The 20,894-nt window shown below is 34.0% G+C and overlaps 1 protein-coding gene across 2 annotated transcripts in view; it reads right to left on the bottom strand.

Moving 5' to 3' along the window:
• LOC127877723 (multiple C2 and transmembrane domain-containing protein 1-like) overlaps positions 1-20,465 on the bottom strand; it is a 178,320-nt gene extending 157,855 nt beyond the window's left edge. The window contains exons 1-2 of one of the 2 annotated variants that reach the window (XM_052423886.1): positions 20,276-20,465; positions 16,943-17,008 (exon numbers count right to left, since the gene is read on the bottom strand). In XM_052423886.1, coding sequence (XP_052279846.1) covers positions 16,943-17,008; positions 20,276-20,306 — 97 coding nt within the window. In that variant the 5' untranslated portion in view covers positions 20,307-20,465. The remainder of the gene's footprint in view (positions 1-16,942; positions 17,009-20,275) is intronic. The other variant, XM_052423887.1, reaches the window with a different exon arrangement.
• Positions 20,466-20,894: the final 429 nt, after the last annotated feature.

The raw sequence follows: 20,894 nt of genomic DNA, 5'->3' as shown, positions 1-20,894 counted from the left end.
TAAATTTCTACGTTCAAGACACATACTTCGACAAAAATCAATGGACCAGAACAAAACTCACACTTCTTCTGTAGCTCATTTAGGCAGACTCACATACCAAAAATGAGCTCAATATCTGAAAGCATTAATTGGGTAAAACACCTACAAAAAACTGTTATTATAGAAAAAAACAAGGGACAAAATTGTCACAAAACCAGGTTTTCAATAAAAAAAGTCTGATAAAGGGAAACAACTACCCCCGGCGAAATGTTGTTCATGATTTCATGAACACTTCAAGCCAATCAAGAACTGTTCATGAACGGTTCTGAAAAAGTTCCTGAGCTTGGTTCATGAACTTTTGGACATGAACTGTTCTTAAGACATGTTCATGAACTGTTTATGAATTATTGTTGAACATTTCAAAGTTCATGAACAGTTCTTCATCTAACCATAAATACTTAGTGATGAACATTTCATGCACATGTATTTCTAATGACTTTTCTGAGACAGACTTTAAGGATCCATCATGAATAATTCATGAATTCCTTTGTGCTAGATGTTTCATACATATTTTTGAAAGTAATATTGAAATGTCTAGCATACAAATCTTGTAGATTTGTGAAAGCTGTGAAGTTAGTATGAATATGCATAGTACTTTCACCACTGTAAGTTAGAGTTCTTGACCTGTTCTAGAGAATTTTAAGAACATTTGTACAAGAACTGTTCAAGAACTGCCTTCAGGAACACTTCAATAACTTTTTAAGGACCTTTCCTGTTCTTGAATTATTCTTAAACTATGCTTGAACACTTTAAGAACTTTTTTGAACAACATGTTTCCTTCTGATGTTCTTAAACAGGTCTACACAATGTTTTTGAACGTATGATGGACTTTTTAAGAATCCAATATGTTCTTAAAAGGATCTGTCATTGTTCTTGGAAGACTTAAAAGACAAGTTTAAGAACGTTTTAAGGACATCTTATTTCAAGAACAGTTTAAGATGATATCAAGAACTCAATGTACATTGCATTGCTGTTTTTACAAAGAAAGAATATTGTGTGCACAGGAAGTTGAAACGGAAGGCACATGGTTTATGTTATATTTGAAAATGTAAGTCTTTAATAAATTACCAGCTGAACTGATCAGCCATTGGTTCCATTTCAAGTTCTTTGGCACTGTAAGTGTAACCATTTCATGGAAACCATTGATTAGTAAATGATTCTTGAACTGAAAATGAGACTATTCATAATCTTTTCAATACATGAATTATTCATGAACATATAGTGCAAAGTTGTATTATGAAATTTAAAGAGTATTATCAAACCACTTGTATCTCAGTTATTAGTGTTATATTTAAATTATTGTTATATGTTGCTATCAATATGTTAAGTGCTAATACAAGACTTGTTTCTTCTTACCCTGACCTGTTTGTTGAGCTTTGGTAACACTTATGATAACCTTTGCATAAATTGACAAATTCTTGTTTATGAATAGTTCATGAACACTTCATGCCACCTCAGTTCATGAACTCTTGAAGAACTATGGTTCATGAACTATTCACTTACAGTTCGTGAACAGAAAATGAGCCATTGAAAAATAGAAGGAAAATGTTCATGAACTGTTCGTGAACAGCAAAACCCTGAAGAATTTTTCAATAATTGTGTTGTTCATGAACCGTTCAAGGACACTTCATGCCATTGATGTTCATGAATAGTTCATGAACATTTCATGCCATATTGGTTCAAGAATAGTTCATGAACATTTCATGCCACACGGGTTCAAGAATAGTTCATGAACACTTCATGCCATAAGGGTTCAAGAATAGTTCATGAACACTTCATGCCATTAGGTTTCAAGAATATTTCATGAACACTTCATGCCATTAGTGTTCATGAACAGTTCATGAACTAAAATTTCAAGAACTTTTCACAGACGTGGCTCATTTTCTGTTCATGAACTATTCATGAACAATTCATGAACTCAGTTCACGAACAGTTCATGAACTGTTCACGAATTATTCGTGAACTGCAGAACAACATTTCGCAGGGGACAACTCAAAATGTGCATTGCTACTGATTTTTGTTCATCACAGTTACCCCCCCCTTGTTTCAAAATCAATCTATTTTTAGTTGTGGCAACCTTTACCTTGGAGATATCTACGTAATTCTTTTGCGCGACACACCGTCAAATGATGGTGAACAAATGTGCCAAATGATTTTTAAATCTGACAATGAATGACATAGTTATGGCCCAGACAAGCTCATTTATGGCCATTTTTTACCTTTGAACTCAACGTGTGACCTTGACCTTGGAGATATCGACGTAATTCTTTTGCGCGACACACTGTAAAATGATAGTGAACAAATGTCCCAAATGATTTTAAAATCTGACAATAAATGACATAGTTATGGCCCAGACAAGCTCATTTATGGCCATTTTTGACCTTTGAACTCAAAGTGTGACCTTGACCTTGGAGATATCGACGTAATTCTTTCGCGAGACACACCGTCCAATGATGGTGAACAAATGTGCCAAATGATTTTAAAATCTGACAATGAACGACATAGTTATATGGCCCGGACAAGCTTGTTCCGCCCGCTTGCCAGCCAGCCCGCCATCATTCGCCAATCGAATAACCAGTTTTTTCCTTCGAAAAACCTGGTTAAAAATCTAATTCCTAAGACCAAAAACTTGCACAAAATCAATAGACAGGAACAAATTGCACACTTCATCTGATGTTTATGTATGTAGACTCAAATACCAAAAATCAGCTCAATATCTGAAAGTGTTGCGTAAAAAAACTCCCGAAAATTAATTATATTGACAATTTTAAGTCCAAGGCCCATAACTTTGCCAAAAATCATTGGACCAGAACGCATTTCACACTTCTCTGTAGGTCAGCTCAATATCTGAAAGCGTTGCGTAAAAACATCCGAAAAACAAATAGAAGTCCAAGGCCCATTACTACACACAAAATCCACAGACGGGCACGAATTGCAAACTTTATCTGTAAGACATGTATTTAGACTTGCATACCAAAAATCCATTTAATACCTGAAAGCATTGCATAAAAACATGACCTGTACCTACCTAATGATATTTAAAAAGTATCTCCCTTTAAAGCTTATTACTTCCCTTTACATCAGTCAAATGCCTGTATCTTTGTCAAAATTCAAGGAACCAGAACGAATTTTACACTTCATCCTTATGCCATGTAGACTAATATACCAAAAATCAGCTGAATATCTTAAAGCATTGCGTAAAAAAACTCTGGAAAACAGAATTCAGGAGGGATGGACAGTGCGGTTGCTATATGCCACCCTACCTGGGGCATAAAAATGGGCTAAGAATTGATGCCAATATTTTAAGATTTTAATGAGTTTTTCAGAATAGTTGAAAAAAAAGAACATAATTTTTAGGTTCTTGCTTTTTGCTTGCCTTTGATTATACTGAAAATGGAATTCAAATATGTTTTTATTTAATTGGGCTTGCATGTTACAATTTTGGGGAATCAAATTCTGTCAAAAAACGTATCAATTTGTTATGAATTTATATTATAAAATCAAATATCTAAGTAAACAAATGCGCTCAATTTTTATTATTTTAGACTAGAGTTACCAAAACCATGCCTATTGGGTCATTCTCAGCTACTAATGATAAAAAGGAAACCTTGCAAAATAAGTACAACAAGTGCCTTAATTGTAAGTTTATATTTAAATAGTTTAAAATGACCTCCTATTTAGCCAAAGTTCAAACTACACGCTAACAAACATGTGGTCATTTAAATAAAGTGACTAAATGTTTTAAGTTTAAATGAAAACTGTCAAGCCTTTCCTGTGGATCTAAATTACCATGACACTAAAACCTCAGCTTGGACACCTTTGCCAACAACACCACTTTGAATACAAAAGCCAAATAAGAGTACACAAGTGTAACCAGTCTTTTTTGAAACCACTGTGAGCCAATGATAATAGACTGATCCCCAAATTTGCTAGAATTTAGGAAAACCCACTAATCCCTCGGTATGAAAAACCCTGGTCGATTATATCAACGAACGATAGATCAATTTAAATAATAACGATTGATACAATGTGTGATTTTAAAAGGATTATAAATGGGTCAGCTTTATTTGTACCAGCAGATTAGTGTGTTTTTCTATAAGGTTGCTTTTTAGGAATACATAAATTATCAAAGTTTGTAACACTTTAAAAACTGACTACCTGACATGTGCTGCATGAAGAGCTTTACATAATTGCATTATCTTGATGTTCTAGAAAGTCTGTGAATTATTAATAATTACCCTGATATAATCAATAGATACCGATGACCCCAAAATTACAGTAACGACTTCCTACAATACATGCAATAATACATGTATGAGTCACGCTTGGAGAAAAATGTGTTTCATCCTTTGCATGCTGGGAAATTTGTCATCTGCTTAAATGTCGTCTGCTGAATTTCCAAAATAAGCATTTTCTTCCATTTTTTTTCAAAGAATACTATCAGAATAGCAAACAGTTTGGATCCTGATGAGACGCCACGTTCTGTGGCTTCTCATCTGGATCCAAACTGTTTGCAAAGGCCTTCAAAATTTGGTTCCAGCACTGAAAGAGTTAATGCATGCTCGTAAAATGTTGTCCCAGATTAGCCAGAGCAGTAAAAACAAGCTTATTAGAGAAACCACTTTCAATCTAAACTGGATTTCTGTTTACAAGAGGTTTCCTTTAACCCTTTTCCAATCAGAAGCAAAGTGAAAATGGCTATGTGCAAACAGCATGAAACCAGAACAGCCTGCGAGTAACTCCCACTCTGTTCACGTTTTATGCTGTTTGCTGCTCATCAGTATCTAAGGATTGGAAATGAAGCCTTTAAAACTTGAATCTAGTAAGAAAGGTCTTCAATTAAATGTAACTTTCTAAGGGATTACAAATGCTTACGTATCTAAGTGGTAAAGGGTTAAACAAAAAATTCCAATAAAGAAGAGAACACTTAGCACATGCATTAATGCCCTTTTTCCCAGAGCAAGGCTCACTTACAAACTAAGCAAGTGTCTTGTTCTGAGAAAACTGGGCTTAATGCTTGTGCGTAAAGTGCCATCCCAGATTAGACTGTGCAGTCCGCACAGGCTAATCAGGGATGACACTTTCCGCTTTTATGGTATTTTTAGTTTGAAGGAAGTCCCTTCTTACCGAAAATCAAGTTTAAGCGGAAAGTGTCGTCACTGATTAGCCTGTGCGGACTGCACAGGCTAATCTGGGACGACACTTTACGCACATGCATTATGCCCAGTTTGTCAGAACAAGACACAGCAAGATCATACCTTTCAAGCCAAAGTCCATATTTTTGTGAATAATGTACACACAATTAACAACTGTACATCTATTTAAGGTCGAATGTAGGCAGAGATTAACACAAGATGATGGGTTAATTGCTATTGATCAATACAAGTAGCCAGTTCATTATCAATTTCCTGGTCTATTGGAAAATTTTATGAATTTTCTAGCAATAGATTGTAGCCTCACCAGCATTTAAACATGTTAAATAATTCCATAATCTACAGTAAATATACTACTAAATTGCTAAGGATCACTTTTTATAGCATGTGTAATTTGAAGTTCACCCCGAGCTAGATTCAGCTAGTGTCACGCATCTATGATAAAACAATACATAACAAGGGCTGTTTGTAAAACATGCATGCCCCCCATATGGGCTCTCTGTTGTAGTGACAGCCATTAAATGAATATGTTTTTTGTCACTGTGACCTTGACCTAATGACCTGAAAATCAATAGGGGTCATCTGCCAGTCATGATCAATGTACCTATGAAGTTTCATGATCCTAGCCATTAGCGTTCTTGAGTAATCATCCAGAAACAATTTTACTATTTCGGGTCACTGTGACCTTGACCTTTGACCTAGTGACCTGAAAATCAAGAGGGGTCATCTGCGAGTCATGATCAATCTACCTATCAAGTGTCATGATCCTAACAATAAGCGTTCTTCAGTAATCATCCGGAAACCATTTTACTATTTCGGGTCACCGTGAACTTGACCTTTGACCTAGTGACCTCAAAATCGATAGGGGTCATCTGCGAGTCATGATCAATGTACCTATGAAGTTTCATGATCCTAGGCATAAGTGTTCTTGAGTTATCATCCGGAAACCATTTTACTATTTCGGGTCACCATGACCTTGACTTTTGACCTAGTGACCTCAAAATCAATAGGGGTCATCTGCGAGTCATGATCAATGTACCAATGAAGTTTCATGATCGTAGCCATTAGCGTTCTTGAGTTATCATCTGGAAATTATTTTACTATTTCAGGTCACTCTGACCTTGACCTTTTTATAGTGACCTGAAAATCAATAGGGGTCAACTGCGAGTCATGATCAATCTACCTATCAAGTTTCATGAACCTAGGCATAAGCATTTTTGAGTTATCATTAGGAAACCATTTTACTATTTCGGGTCACCCTGACCTTGACCTTTGACCTAGTGACCTGAAAATCAATAGGGGTCATCTGCGAGTCATGATCAATGTACCTATGAAGTTTCATGATCCTAGGCATAAGCGTTCTTGAGTTATCATCCGGAAACCATTTTACTATTTCAGGTAACCGTGACCTTGACCTTTGACCTAGTGACCTGAAAATCAATAGGGGTCATCTGACAGCTATTATCAATCTACCTACGAAGTTTCATGATCCTAGGCATAAGTGTTCTTGAGTTATCATCCGGAAACCATTTAACTATTTCGGGTCATTGTGACCTTGACCTTTGACCTAGTGACCTGAAAATCAATAGAGGTCATCTGCGAGTCATGATCAATCTACCTATCAAGTTTTATGATCCTAGGCCTAAGCGTTCTTGAGTTATCATCCGGAAACCATTTTACTATTTCGGGTCACTGTGACCTTGACCTTTGATCTAGTGACCTGAAAATCAATAGGGGTCATTTGCAAGTCATGATCAATCTACCTATTAAGTTTCATGATCCTAGGCCTAAGCGTTCTTGAGTTATCATCCAGAAACCATTTTACTATATCGGGTCCCCGTGACCTTGACCTTTGACCTAGTGACCTCAAAATCAATAGGTGTTATCTGCGAGTCATGATCGATGTACCTATGAAGTTTCATGATCCTAGACCCAAGCGTTCTTGAGTTATCATCCAGAAACCACCTGGTGGACGGACCGATAGACCGACATGTGCAAAGCAATATACCCCCTCTTCTTCGAAGGGGGACATAAAAATAAAATCCAAAACAAACATTCTAATATCAAACCCTTCAAAATAACAATTTAAATTAAATAAAACTAAATTAAAGATAATGTGAAAATAAAAATTGATCCTTAGCAAATTTTGAGTAGTAATACTAGTATATGTGTCATTCCTCATTAAAAAAGCAACTGACTGTGCACCATTTATAATGTTGAGTGAGCCTCATAAAGAGACTAATACGTTCACTGATTTTCAAAATTACAAGAACAAATTGTAGATACTTCTAAAAAAATGTTTACAAATATTTCATTTAAGGATGATATTCCATCAAAATAATTATCAAATGATTATCATCCAATATTCTGAAAATGAAATTGATCACAAACATAGCATTTAAAATATGATGTAGATCTCAAGTAATACTTTCCCAGTGGGAGCACATTAAATTTTGTTTCCAAATTTTTCTGGTTTTGAAAATGCAAATCAAGCATCAAATATTTTCTTACTATAATTATATTTAATGTTAGATTAGTCCAAATATTATGTTTTTTTATGTTACAAGCAACATCAAATGACATCATTCAAAAGTACTAAAATCTTTAATATGTCCCTTAAACAATCTAAACAATAAGATCTTTTGTGTGCAATTCATGAATCAATGTCCCAAAAAAATCTAACACCGGCAATTAATATGTGTTTTGTTCTGACAAAACTGGGCTTAATTCATGTGCGTAAAGTGTCGTCCCAGATTAGCCTGTGCAGTCCGCACAGGCTAATCAGGGACGACACTTTCAGCTTTAACTTGATTTTCGGTAAGAAGGGACCTCTTTCAAACTAAAAATAGCATAAAAGCGGAAAGTGTCGTCCCTGATTAGACTGTGCGGACTGCGGACTAATCTGGGACGGCACTTTACGCACAAGCATTAAGCCCAGTTTTCTCAGAACAAAAAAATTCTAATAGAAACAACAAATATAACATGAATATATTTAAATGTTATATGTTCAAGTATCTTCAGTGAATAATAAGAATTTATTGAAGATTACAAATGATAAAAAATTGTTACCTGCCATTTAAAATGTACAAATGTATGAATGGCAATTTTCTATATACTTCAACACTTGAAAATTCATGTTAGCGATGCAAATGTTGTTTTTTGCTTTCTATTAATTTTATTAATGTCAATAAATATTATTAATGTCTTCATCATTTTTTTCTTTAAAATGTTTTCAAAAATTGTAGAAGTAAGATAGACAATTGTTGAAGTTTTAGGTAAGAAGAAAGTATAGTTACAATTTTATAAAGAAGCTGATTTTGGTGAATGTAATAAAAAAACACCCTGAAAATATTTGTATTATTAAAACAAACCTGGAAATGTGAAGCCATCTGAGTCAACCCATCCATCTCCAACACTCTGGTATCATATTGCTGGAAATCGCACTATTACATCTCTACTCAATTAAGCGGGCAACATATGGTGACCTCATTTAAATAATATGCTTAATAATTGATTTGTACCTTAGCGTCACATATGATTCCTAATACCTATGTAAATGCTAATTCTACACATCAAGATACATGTAACAAAGGGATGACAATGCTAAATGTTGAGGTATAGTACATAATTTATTGGCTTCAAGCTTTATATCCCTGCCGAAATTAATTTCCGAAGGGGATATAGTAATAGTCTCCGTCTGTCTGTCTGTCTGTCCGTCCGTTCTTCCGAAACTGTGTCCAGAACATAACTCCAAATCTATTCAATGGATTTACCTTAAACTTAGAATATATACAGATGGCAACTAGGAGAAGTGCAGTGACCAAGAACCATAACTCTATCTACCTTAGTTTTTGAATTATCTCCCTTTATATAATTTAAAAGTAAATTTTTGTCCGGAGCACAACTCTTAATTTACTGAAGGGATTTACTTGAATTTTGAAATATAAACAGATGGCAAGTAGGAGAAGTGCAGTGACTAAGAACCATAACTCTATCTACCTTACTTTTTGAATTATCTCCCTTAATTTAATTTCAAGGTAAATTTTTGTCGGCAGCATAACTCTAAATCTACTGAAAGGATTCACTTGAAACTAGAAATATAAACAGATGGCAACGAGGAGAAGTGCAGTGAACATGAACCATAACTCTATCGGCAGTAGTTTTTTAATTATCTCCCTTTATTTAATTTCATAGTAAATTTGTATCCGTTTTGTCCTGAGCATAACTTTAAATCTACTGAAGGGATTAACTCTAAATCTACTGAAGGGATTATTGAAATATAAAGAGATGACACAGATGTCATGTTTTACGAATATTATTCTACTCTCTAAAACAAATGTTCTCATACAAGCAAACACATTTCGGCAGGGATGGCCATAATAACATGGCTCTTGTTTGCAATACTTTTAGTACATTATTTGTGCAATTTTTAATCATTATAAACAGAAATGTATTGCTTGCAAAACATATACAGGTGTTTGATGGATGCACAGTGGAGGACCATAGGCCGAGAAAATTTTGGGACCCACGGCCCTAGTCAGCCCAGTGCATTCTAGAACACCAGTGGCCATTCCATATCACTCGTTTAACCCATTTATGCCTAGCGTCTAGAAAAAAGGCCTTTGTAAACAGCGTAGACCCAGATGAGACGCCGCATGATGCGGCATCTCATCAGGGTCTGAGCTGTTTGCTTAAAGGAATTTCTGTAAGAAATATTCTAAATATGTAGAAATAAATATACTAGACATCCCTAATTTTGGAAATAAATTTATCCAATTAAGAAGGATGGGAGAGTCCACTAGGCATAAATGGGTTAAATTAGCTAACCAGTGCAAAGGCTGGAAAAACATAACATATGACAATGTCCTTTTATAGGTATAACATGTCATAATAATACTGAAATGCCAATACAACATCATAATTATTAGATTAAAAATTTAAGAAAACAATCACTGTATATTTATGTATTGAACTATTTATCCAGAAAGAAATAACATTAAACCAAAATTACAAACTACGATAGGTAGTTTTCAGTATGTCAGTTCCATAACTTAAAATACTAGTCAACTGTTTTCAACGACCAATCTTGTTTAAAGGGGCCTTTTCACACTTTGGTTAATTGACAAAATTGAATTTTTTTTTCAGATTCCCAAATTTTCTTTGAAGTTATGATATTTGTAGAGGAAACAGTAATATTGAACATTTGCCATGCTCTAAAATATCCATGATGTGCATCTTTTGACGATTTAAAACCTGAAAATTATAAAGCATTGCAACGCGAAACGATTGAATAATTTGGAGAATTCTGTTGTTGTCGTTGTATTTTTTGATACTACGAGGATTGCATATTATTTAAAGTCAAAATTACATTTCACATGGTATTAGAGCGGATGGTCTAGTGGAGAGCGGTAGACTTTTGCTCGATGGCTCCAGGGATCAGTGGTTCGAGCCCCGTTGGGGGTTACTTTTTTAAATTCTTTAATTGTATTCTTGTTTTTTCACTGGAGATTTTTAGCTAAATTCAATATTCTGCAAAATGTCATTTTCATTGGCCTGATAATTGGGTATTCATGTGTCATAAAAGCTTGATGGCTGCTTTTCAAATTTTTTATTTGGTAATGGTTCGTTCCTCTGTCGTGTTTGTGATCATTAAGCATCTGTAAATTAGAAGAGCAGTCAAACGTTCGGGAATGTAGACTGAATTATGCAAATAATAAATGATGGTAAGACAAGGTCAAGCCTTAAATCGTATAATTCTTATCAAGTCAAGAAATTCGGCTAAGTAAATATGTAAAAAAATAATTTCGCCATCGTCTCATGTGGCACCTAAAAGTCGCAGGGCCAATAGATAGTTACCTACTCTGCCTACTGGATAATCCGTGACCTGGACCCAACAGCTTGCTTTATTAGAATTTGAAGATGTACATTATATAAATGTATTATATGGTTAACCTGCTTTGTCAACCTCAATGACATTAATATTGTAATAATTTCTTATATAGAAGCACTTCAGAAGATTAACATAAATAATTTTATAATGTGAACCTTTATATTTTGAATGTCATGAAATTTGGTGGATTTTCAATAAATGGGTCATTTAAAGGTGGGGCCTGTTTATGGCATGCCAATTAACTTGTCCATTTAAATGAGGTGATAATAACTGGTCCTTTATGGAAGGCAGATAAAGTACTTCATTATTTGAATTTCCAAAAAACACATAGAACTTTTTCAATAAGCTGTTTTTCATACAGCTTCATATTTTAATAGCGCTTATTTCTTCAATCCACCCCATGTTGGCTGCTTTTACCTACATCATCCTTGAAAAACACAATACATGTAATAGGCAATAAAGATCTTAACAATAAGCACTTAGCCTTATTGTTCTACCTAAATAAAGTCAAAGCTATTGACAAAGCTTTCCTGAATTTTCATTTTATAGGAAATGTCACCTGTCAATTAAGTTCACAGTATAATGTACTCCACTTTGTGTAGTATATGTGTTATCTGGATTGCATAACAGTCCCAGAATGTGTGCATGGATTACCTTGAATATTAATGCTTTTTGTGCCAAAGAATTTGTTTCAAAGTTTAATTCGTAGTATAACAAGTAGATAAACACAAATTAATGTGGGACAGAAATATATGGTTCCCAGTATGTATGTTTCCTGCAGGATATGTATGGAACATTATATAAACTTTAAAAAACAACAAATACATTTTCAAATTTTTTGACTGATAGCATAACTGCATGACAAAAATAGCAATAACACAATAGATCTGTGTCCCAATCTGACTTTAATACTGAAATCCAACAACCACCACAAGAACATGATCATAATGAGGGATCACATGGAACAAGACATGCAAACACAGCTTGAACATTCATGCCTGGATACACTGTCATGTTAGACACAGCTGCTGAACAAGGCACCGAGTACATTCTGAGAAATAGATTGAGCCCCGCTCTAGGAAAACAGGGTTAAATGCATGCGCGTAAAGCGTCGTCCCAGATTAGCCTCTGCTCTTATGGCATTTTTTAAATTTCTTGTCCCTGATTAATTTGTGCTAATACAAGTGATATACACATCTGGTATATCACTTCACCCACATGCATTAAGCCCTGTTTTCCCAGACCATGGCTAACAAGGGACAAAATTGTCACAAAACCAGGTTTTCATTGTGAAAAAAAATTGATAAAGGGAGACAACTCAAACTGAACTTTTGAAATGAACAAACAAAATTAACCCCCTTTGTAAGTTTGTTTCAAAATAAATCTATTTTTAGTCGTGGCGACCTTGACATTGGAGATATTGATGTGATTCTTTCGTGAGACACACCGTCCCATGATGGTGAACAAATGTGCCAAATGATTTTAAAATCTCACAATGAATGACATAGTTATGGCCCGGACAAGCTCATTTATGGCCATTTTTGACCTTTGAACTCAAAGTGTGACCTTGACCTTGGAGATATCGACGTAATTATTTCGCGCGACACACCGTCCAATGGTGGTGAACAAATGTGCCAAATGATTTTAAAATCTGACAATGAACGACATAGTTATGGCCCGGACAAGCTTGTTCCGCCAGCCCGCCAGCCAGCCCGCCCGCATTCGCCAATCTAATAACCAGTTTTTTCCTTCGGAAAACCTGGTTAAAAATAGATATTATGTTTACATAAGAAAGCGTAGCTGAATACAAACAAAAAGAGAATTCTAATTGAAAAAAACATATGTCATTCAATATCTTCAATTGGTAAAATCTGTGAATGTCTTAAAATATTACATCTGCCTTCTGTGTATGTCATAATTACACATGGCTTATACACCGAAATAAAAAGCATCAATACATGTTTTGGCCTCAGGAAATGTTTGTCTTTTTCCCACCCTTGACTGACAATCAAAAATCTTGTTGTAAAAATCCAACAATTTATCAGCTTTCAGTGATTTTTTTTTTGCTTTTATTTGTTACAGCCTGTGCCATTTGAATTGGGAAAATTAGCGTGATAAACCGTGAAATTGGGAAAAATAACGCAATTAACCATGAAATTGGGAAAAATTAAGCATTATGAATATGATTATAAGTAACAGAATTAATATTGTTTTTAAGTGCATATGTTCAGGGGGTTTTCTAGCCATTTTGGGAAAAGGAGTCTGGTCAAATTGGGATTTTTTTTCAATCAATAAAAGTGGCAAATTTGGGAATTATTTATCAACAAATAGGACTACATTGAAGTTATATATTTTGTAGGATGTTTAAAAAATAAAATTGAGATCTAGAGTTAAGAAATCATAATAAAGTCTTAGGAGACTTCTTTGTTAAAAAAAAATTATTATTTTTTTTTTTGGAAATTGGGCTTTTGTTGGGAAATTTTTGTCAGATTTATGGGAAAAATGTGGAATTTTGCGATTGGGAAGCAGCCGAAAACCCGCTGTTATTTTGAGCTTTTTTGTTTATGGATGGGAGCAAATCCCATGATAAACAGTATAATCCTAAAAAGAATTTATTAAGTGTATGGTAATTTTGTTGTTTGCATTGAAATTCTCCTTATTGATTTCAATACACCCATGAAGTTTCATGTGGAATTCTTGTCGCGTATTTGAGTGCATATTTTGATGGGTCTTTGGCTGAATGCAGACAACATTCGGATCAGAGCTTGCCAGCACTTGTGAAGTTTTCAAGCATTGCAGCAACATGCTTGGAAAACAAGCGCAGCAGCAAAATTTATTTAGAATTCCAGGCACTGCAGGACCACTGTGCTAAAACTGCTTGGGCAAAAAGCCTGACATTCTAATTACTATGCTGTGGCTTAGATTTACCTGATTAACTATCAAATTGTTAAATCTTATTAAAATGATACAATAACATGCACATATATATCTTGTAAAATGTTTATCAAATAATATACAATAGTACAATAGTTATAAGTATTATAATCATGACACCATGACATCCAAATAATAATACATAACACACTAGAAATGCATGAAGACCATGTTTCATTCCAGAAACACCTGATAACGATCCACAATGCTTAAAGCTGGATCCCATTCTATTCATATCTGATTAATAATGAAAGAATGATGATATAAAAAAGACGTAATATACTGAGTACATTGATGGGCATAAAAAGACAACAGGCAATCTTCACTTGCCACAATGGTCTCTATTTACTTTAACTGAAACAATTCAATTATCAACAGCCGTTTCTGCTTATTAACATCTATTAACCAGCACCAACAATCATACAGCAAACAAGCGGCTTCCAATCAATTAGTTGCAAATGGGGAATACTTTCTGCTCTATTCAACACTTATATCTAGAGTATAGTTGCTTGCAGGATTTATAAAGGAACTAACTGTCCAGACAGCATTGTATAATTGATTACTTTAATTGACTGGGACATATTGCATCTCAGCTTGAACCAATTAATGCTAACTTAAACCTAAATACTGGACAACTTTAACTGACCTTTTAAAAAGTACATGTACAAAATGTGGCAAAATCTTTCTTTAAAGCTAATCAAATTTAATAGTTCTTGGTCACTGAATGTTCATAAAGACCAAGAACACATATTTAACCTTTAATTCAATATATCTACATGTAATACATATAGATTTATTGAGTAGTCACATGTTAATGTTGACCTGAATTTTCAATATTATATATGAACATATATAATTATTCATAATTGCAGCTCAGAGATATGAAACTTGGTCAGTGATATCTCTCTTGACTTCAGCACATTTATGAAGTTTCAATTGAATACCTGTAGTAGAAACAGTGACATGAAAAAGTGGCTTGTTTACCTTAAACAAATTTACAGGAATAAAAAGAGATGTATTTGTCAGAAACACAATGCCCCCTAAAGACCTTTGACCTTGATGGATGACCTTGACCTTTCACCACTCAAAATGTGCAGCTCCATGAGATACACATGCATGCCAAATATCAAGTTGCTATCATCAATATTGTAAAAGTTATGACCAAGGTTAAAGTTTTGGGACATGTACAATGACAGACAGACACATACAATGACAGACAGACAGACAGACAGACAGGCCAAAAACCATATACCCCCAATCATTCAATCTGGGGGCATACAAAGTGTTATGGACCTTTGGTCAGTTACTTAACACAATGATGCTGAACACATGTTTGAAGTTTCAATTGAATACCTGTAATAGAAAAGTCATATGGAGATGCTACAATGTCCATGTCAACCAGAGCACTATGTGGACAACAACGTCAATGTTTTGGTTAGTGGTATAGCTTTGTGTACAGACTAGCTAAAAATATAATTGAAGAGTTTGAAGGTTATTCTACAAGATCCTGTTTAACTCACAAATGATTAAATTGTTGATCAATTTCCTATGTCTACCCTTATGCTACATATTTGCATGTGAAGTGAACATACAATTCTTTTATATGCTTTAATATTCAATGCTATACTATATGTTAGTAAATCATAATATATTGGCAACTTCTAACAATGGTAATCCATTTTCAATTCTGGTCCTTAATTAGATTTGTTTAATGGTACATGTATTTTATCTTTTTTTGAGAAATGCAAAAGTGAATTTCTACCTGTATATGCCACAACCATCTCCAGGGCTTTTATCAATATTTGCCCCCTTTTTGGTAGTATTTTAAAGGAAAAGTTTTATAGCAGGGGATTGAACAATTCTGGGGTAAGAGAAGGAAGAATTTAAATGAGGGGATGATTACATATGAGTCTTTTTCTGAGAAAACTGGGCATAATGCATGTGCAGAAAGTGTCATCCCATCCCTGTGTCTAGAAGACAGGGACGACACTTTCTGTCTAAACTCTATTTTCAGTATAGAGGGACTTCATTGAAACTAAAAATACCATAAAAGCGGATAGTGTTCTCCCTGATTAGCCTGTGTGGACTGCACAGGCTAATCTGGGACGACACTTTACACACATGCATTAAGCCCAGTTTTCTCAGAACACAACTCATATAACGACCCTTAGACAAAAGACCCAGACCTCAAACAAAATCATGCAAGCTTACAAATACATGTAGGAACTGCACATGGTAATAATCAATCAATTGGTAAATCAAGATTATATAAAATAAGTGGCACAATTCTAAATCTTCCTTTTCTGGTGGATATTGCTATATCATAGCTCCATGAAAAACATCTGACCTCAACCAAAACCATGCAAGCTAACATGCTTTGATTCTCTATACATTTGAAGCAGAATACATCATCATACTTGCTTAATATACTTAAAAGAGACTTGTTCACAGATTTGTGTACTTATAACAAACAGTCGTAAAATGAAATGTCTAATAAAACAGTCATACTTGGAATGGTTTTTTATAATTAAAATTAGAATTGTTTCCCTTGGGTCTTTAACGCGGGACCTCATGAAGCAAAAGCTAAACCCTTCCATTTAACAACTCAGCCTTTTGTTTTTATTAGGTAGTTTGAAGGGTATGTTGGTACTAAAGGAATTGGCTAAACTTAAGATTTGAGGGTTTAAAATTGCTTTATTATTTTCAAATTTAGATTTTTATTCTCCATAAATAAATCAATATTTCAAACATTTTTGTAAGTTACGATTGCTATTTTGCTTGTTTAAATACAATTGATACATTATTTTTTTTAAATCTAAGACAATTTCTTTGACAATTGTCATTTTTCTTAACTGTGAAAAAGTCCCTTTAATATATACAATCACCACCAAACTCCATAGTTATATACTATACATATTAAACTTACTATGCCTGGCTTTATTTTTTGGTTTTCTCTTAAAAAGGCGATCCAAAGTCCAAGACCTTTTGCGAACTGAAGGTAGAGAGCATTATTGATTTTTAAGTCAAAACTAAAGCAACATTTCTAAAAGACTTTAAAGCCGGTTTCTTCATTCAAGTGTTGCAAAATCATCATTAAAAATCTTGATGACAACGAATCTGGAGCTAACGGTGATGATATTTGTATGGTGTTGTTGCTGTTGATGATTATAATAAACAAGTAAGTGGGGGTATTTTTTGTTGGACTTGTTGTTGAAAAAGATGGTTATGTTCTGTGGCTGATGCTTGATTTCTGATGGGACGGTTAGAAGAAGGATAAAGAAGGAAGATGTTGAATAGGACTATGTACCACTGTAATAAACTTGCATTTTATGATCACTTACAACAAACATGTTATGCAATGCACGGTGTTCAATGCCAAAGTCTTCGGAGTTGAACAACAATCTTGATTTGACAATAAAGTGTGGTGCAACAGGAAATAATTCCAGTTGGTTTATGATAACAACAGTAATTAAAATCAAATGCAAACATTTTGAGAGGTTTGTAAACCCATTTAAAGTGAGGTTTTTATTCAATGAACTCTATAATTGAATAAGAAAACGGTGATTAAATCTTACTATTGGGGTTTAATATTAGTACTATTTGCACATGTTTTTAATATGAAATGAATTAAATACATATTATAATTGCCTTCAGGACAACTCATAGTCAATTAAATTTATCTGATCTCAAAAGTATAACTTCAATTTGATCAGAATTTAGTTATACTTCTGTTTCAGTACGAATAAACATATATTTGACTGTGAACAGGTATTAAAATGCAATGATTGTAATTTGTTAAAATATAAACACATTTTAACAGATAAATACTCATGACGTGTGTCAGATATTTATTCATCTACCCAAAAACTTTAAACATTTGGAAAACATTGATAGACACACTGGCATAATTTTTATAGATGCCTATATCCAGTGTTACATGAAACAAGTGATATTGTTTATTAGTTTATATCAGAGTTAGATCAGGTTTCCATTATATGGATCCATTTGAAACACATTTTCAAATGTGGCAGATGTTCACATATATATGACCACAAATGAAATTATGAATATTATAATAATAGTTTAATATTGAACTATCGACCTAGTGAAATGATCCAGTTTTTATTGCAGTTGGATTTATAGGTATCCCCAAAGTACAAAGCTGCTTAGCTGAAAAAAATTGTTCCCAGGGAAATTTGCTCGTAATCGGAAATCAAGTTTAAAATGCACAAAAAGCCAAAATGCCTTGTAACTGTATATATTTAAAACATGTATAATTACACAGCCATGTAATTCTACCATAAACTGTTGGAATTTGAATTCACGAAAACCTACTACCGTGGTACTAAGAAAATCTCAGATGTACATGCAACAGCGTTCCCCATGGAATTGTGTACTTCCTGTGATTTAGATGTTTGTTTAATGTGTGGCACAAATCAAAACCTCATCAATGTCAAGCAGTAATTTAATTGAAACTGCAAAATAACTATTCCTATATGAAAAGTGGCAGGTCAAACAAATGAACTGTTATTTGAAAACAACATGGATAAATATTGATAATTAGATTATTTTTCTGCTCTTCGAGGATTGATTGGTAATAATTTGATTGAATTTGTGTTCAATTTACACAACTTTAGCCTGTTTTTTTAGATTTCTTTACTAAATATATTGTGACCATATTTTGTCTGTGGTTTAGTTAATACCTTGCGGGTTCATCCCACGTCCATTGTAAATGTACGATTATTTAGACCAGGTATTCCCCATAGTTCTTCTTGAATGCTCCAAGCTTTTATGAGTACATGCGTACAGCTCAGAGTTCCCTTCTGATTAAATGAAATTCCATGTCAAAAAATCTCTAAATTTGTCTACAAAATCGAATTCAATCAACCTAATATATTGTAAAAAACACAATAACTGTAACTAACAACATTAATTTGCGTATTTTTGTTGATAAGTGCTCAAAACAAAAAGTTGATAAAATACGTAATCAAAAGAAGTTTTGAATTATAATTGACAATTCAATCTATCTTACTGAGGTTCTTGAGATAGTTGGTTTAGCTGAAAATAGTCGATGTTTACAAAAGCATATTTTCACATTTGGAATACACTTTTTTCCATTGCAAAAACTAACACATTTTTGCGTACTGTTGTCATGTTTGAAACTCGGATAAATATCATTATTCTGCGAGTAGACTGTATCAAGTAAGTGGTATAAATTTGAGCATTAAGGATACATTTAGTATCATTCTGTTCGTGTTTGTTTACGCCAGAAAATATTTACTGTTGCTCATTTTACCTATTAAAGTGCCGTCTGAAATTCGGGAAGAAGTCTTGACGTAAGAAATTTCGTTACCAGTTGCAACTTCCAGCTATTGACCCTCCAGGTCGCTGGGAGTTGGATTATTGCAACTAGTATTCCCCACTTATGCTCGATTGGTTATTGTTGGCTACATACTACATACTACATACATGTACCCCAGGTATTGAAAATATACTAACACGTACACGGACAATTTAGACTGTACCCGAGTTTTATTCCCACCTAAAATCCGATGTCATTAAATGCCAAACGGAATACAAAACAAAATTTTCTTTGAAAAAAACACTTCCTCAAGCAGGATTTTCGATAATATAAAGACCATTTTACAGAATATTGACATAGATACCAACATTAATTAATTTGAAACAAGAGCTGTCACCATAGGATGACATATGCCCCTATAAACGCTTTGATAGAAGTTATAGCATTTTTTTAACATTGAACGCAGATTTCGAAACCTAAACGCGGCCCCTAAGTTCAAGGTCAAGGTCACAGGGGTCAAAATTTGTGTGCGTATGGAAAGGCCTTGTCCATATACACATGCACCAAATATGAAGGTTATATCTCTAGGGACATTGAAGTTATGAGCATTTTTCGAAAATCTAAACGCAAAGTGTGACAGACAGACGGACGGACAGTCCGATTACTATATGCCCTCCTTAGGACACATAAAAAAAGCCGAAAACAAACAATTTAGCGTTCGAATTCCCGGGTACGTTTCAGTATATTATCTGTACTTAGTGTACATTTAAATATACTTAAAATACCCGGGGTACATTTAAGTAGAACCCGAGCCGAAATTGACCAATCGAGTCCCACTTATTCATCATGAAACATGAAATGAGCTCGTATTTGATAAAAATATACAAATTTTGAGTAAAGAACAAAGTTTGTCTAATAAGACAAAGTTACATTAAATGGAAAAGTAAAAAATAAAACCTTGACTGGAATTGCTTTGATCCTCTGCCATCTTGTCGAATTGAATAAAACTGACGTTTAGGTGCTCATAATTACTGTTTACTTTCAAGCGGTGTCCAGGTAAATTTACACCTTTCTAACCAGTGCTTTCTAACCAATCGTGATAAATCGATTCTCCGGAATCCTCCGTAAGACAGTTCTAGTAATACATCCTCTAGTGAACCGGTGGAATTGTGATTGTGCAATTTTCTAATTTGTTTATGACGAAACGTGTTATTTATTTAAAATGCGTTATACTTTTTAAATAATAAAGACTCTAATACAAGGAAATATAGACACATTTAATAATTTGGCGTTATTTCAAGACAATTAAAGGGTCATTTTCACAGATTTTTGCATGTATTGAAGTTTGCGAAGACCTATACAAAAACATATTTTATAGGTCTTTGAAGTTTGTCATTAAATGCTTTATATTGATAAATGTAAACATTGGAACTAAAAAGCTCCAGTAAAAAATCAAGAATAAAATTAAAAAAAGATAAAAGTAACTCTCAACAGGGCTCGAACCACTAACCCCTGGAGTCCTAGAGTAAAAGTCTAACACTTAACCCACTCGGCCATTCGTGCTCACACAATGAAA

This window comes from Dreissena polymorpha, chromosome 4 (genome assembly GCF_020536995.1).
Source record: "Dreissena polymorpha isolate Duluth1 chromosome 4, UMN_Dpol_1.0, whole genome shotgun sequence".
Classification (NCBI taxonomy): domain Eukaryota; kingdom Metazoa; phylum Mollusca; class Bivalvia; order Myida; family Dreissenidae; genus Dreissena; species Dreissena polymorpha.
The sequence above is the reverse complement of the archived record's forward strand: the minus strand, read 5'-3'. Positions and strand labels throughout refer to the sequence as shown.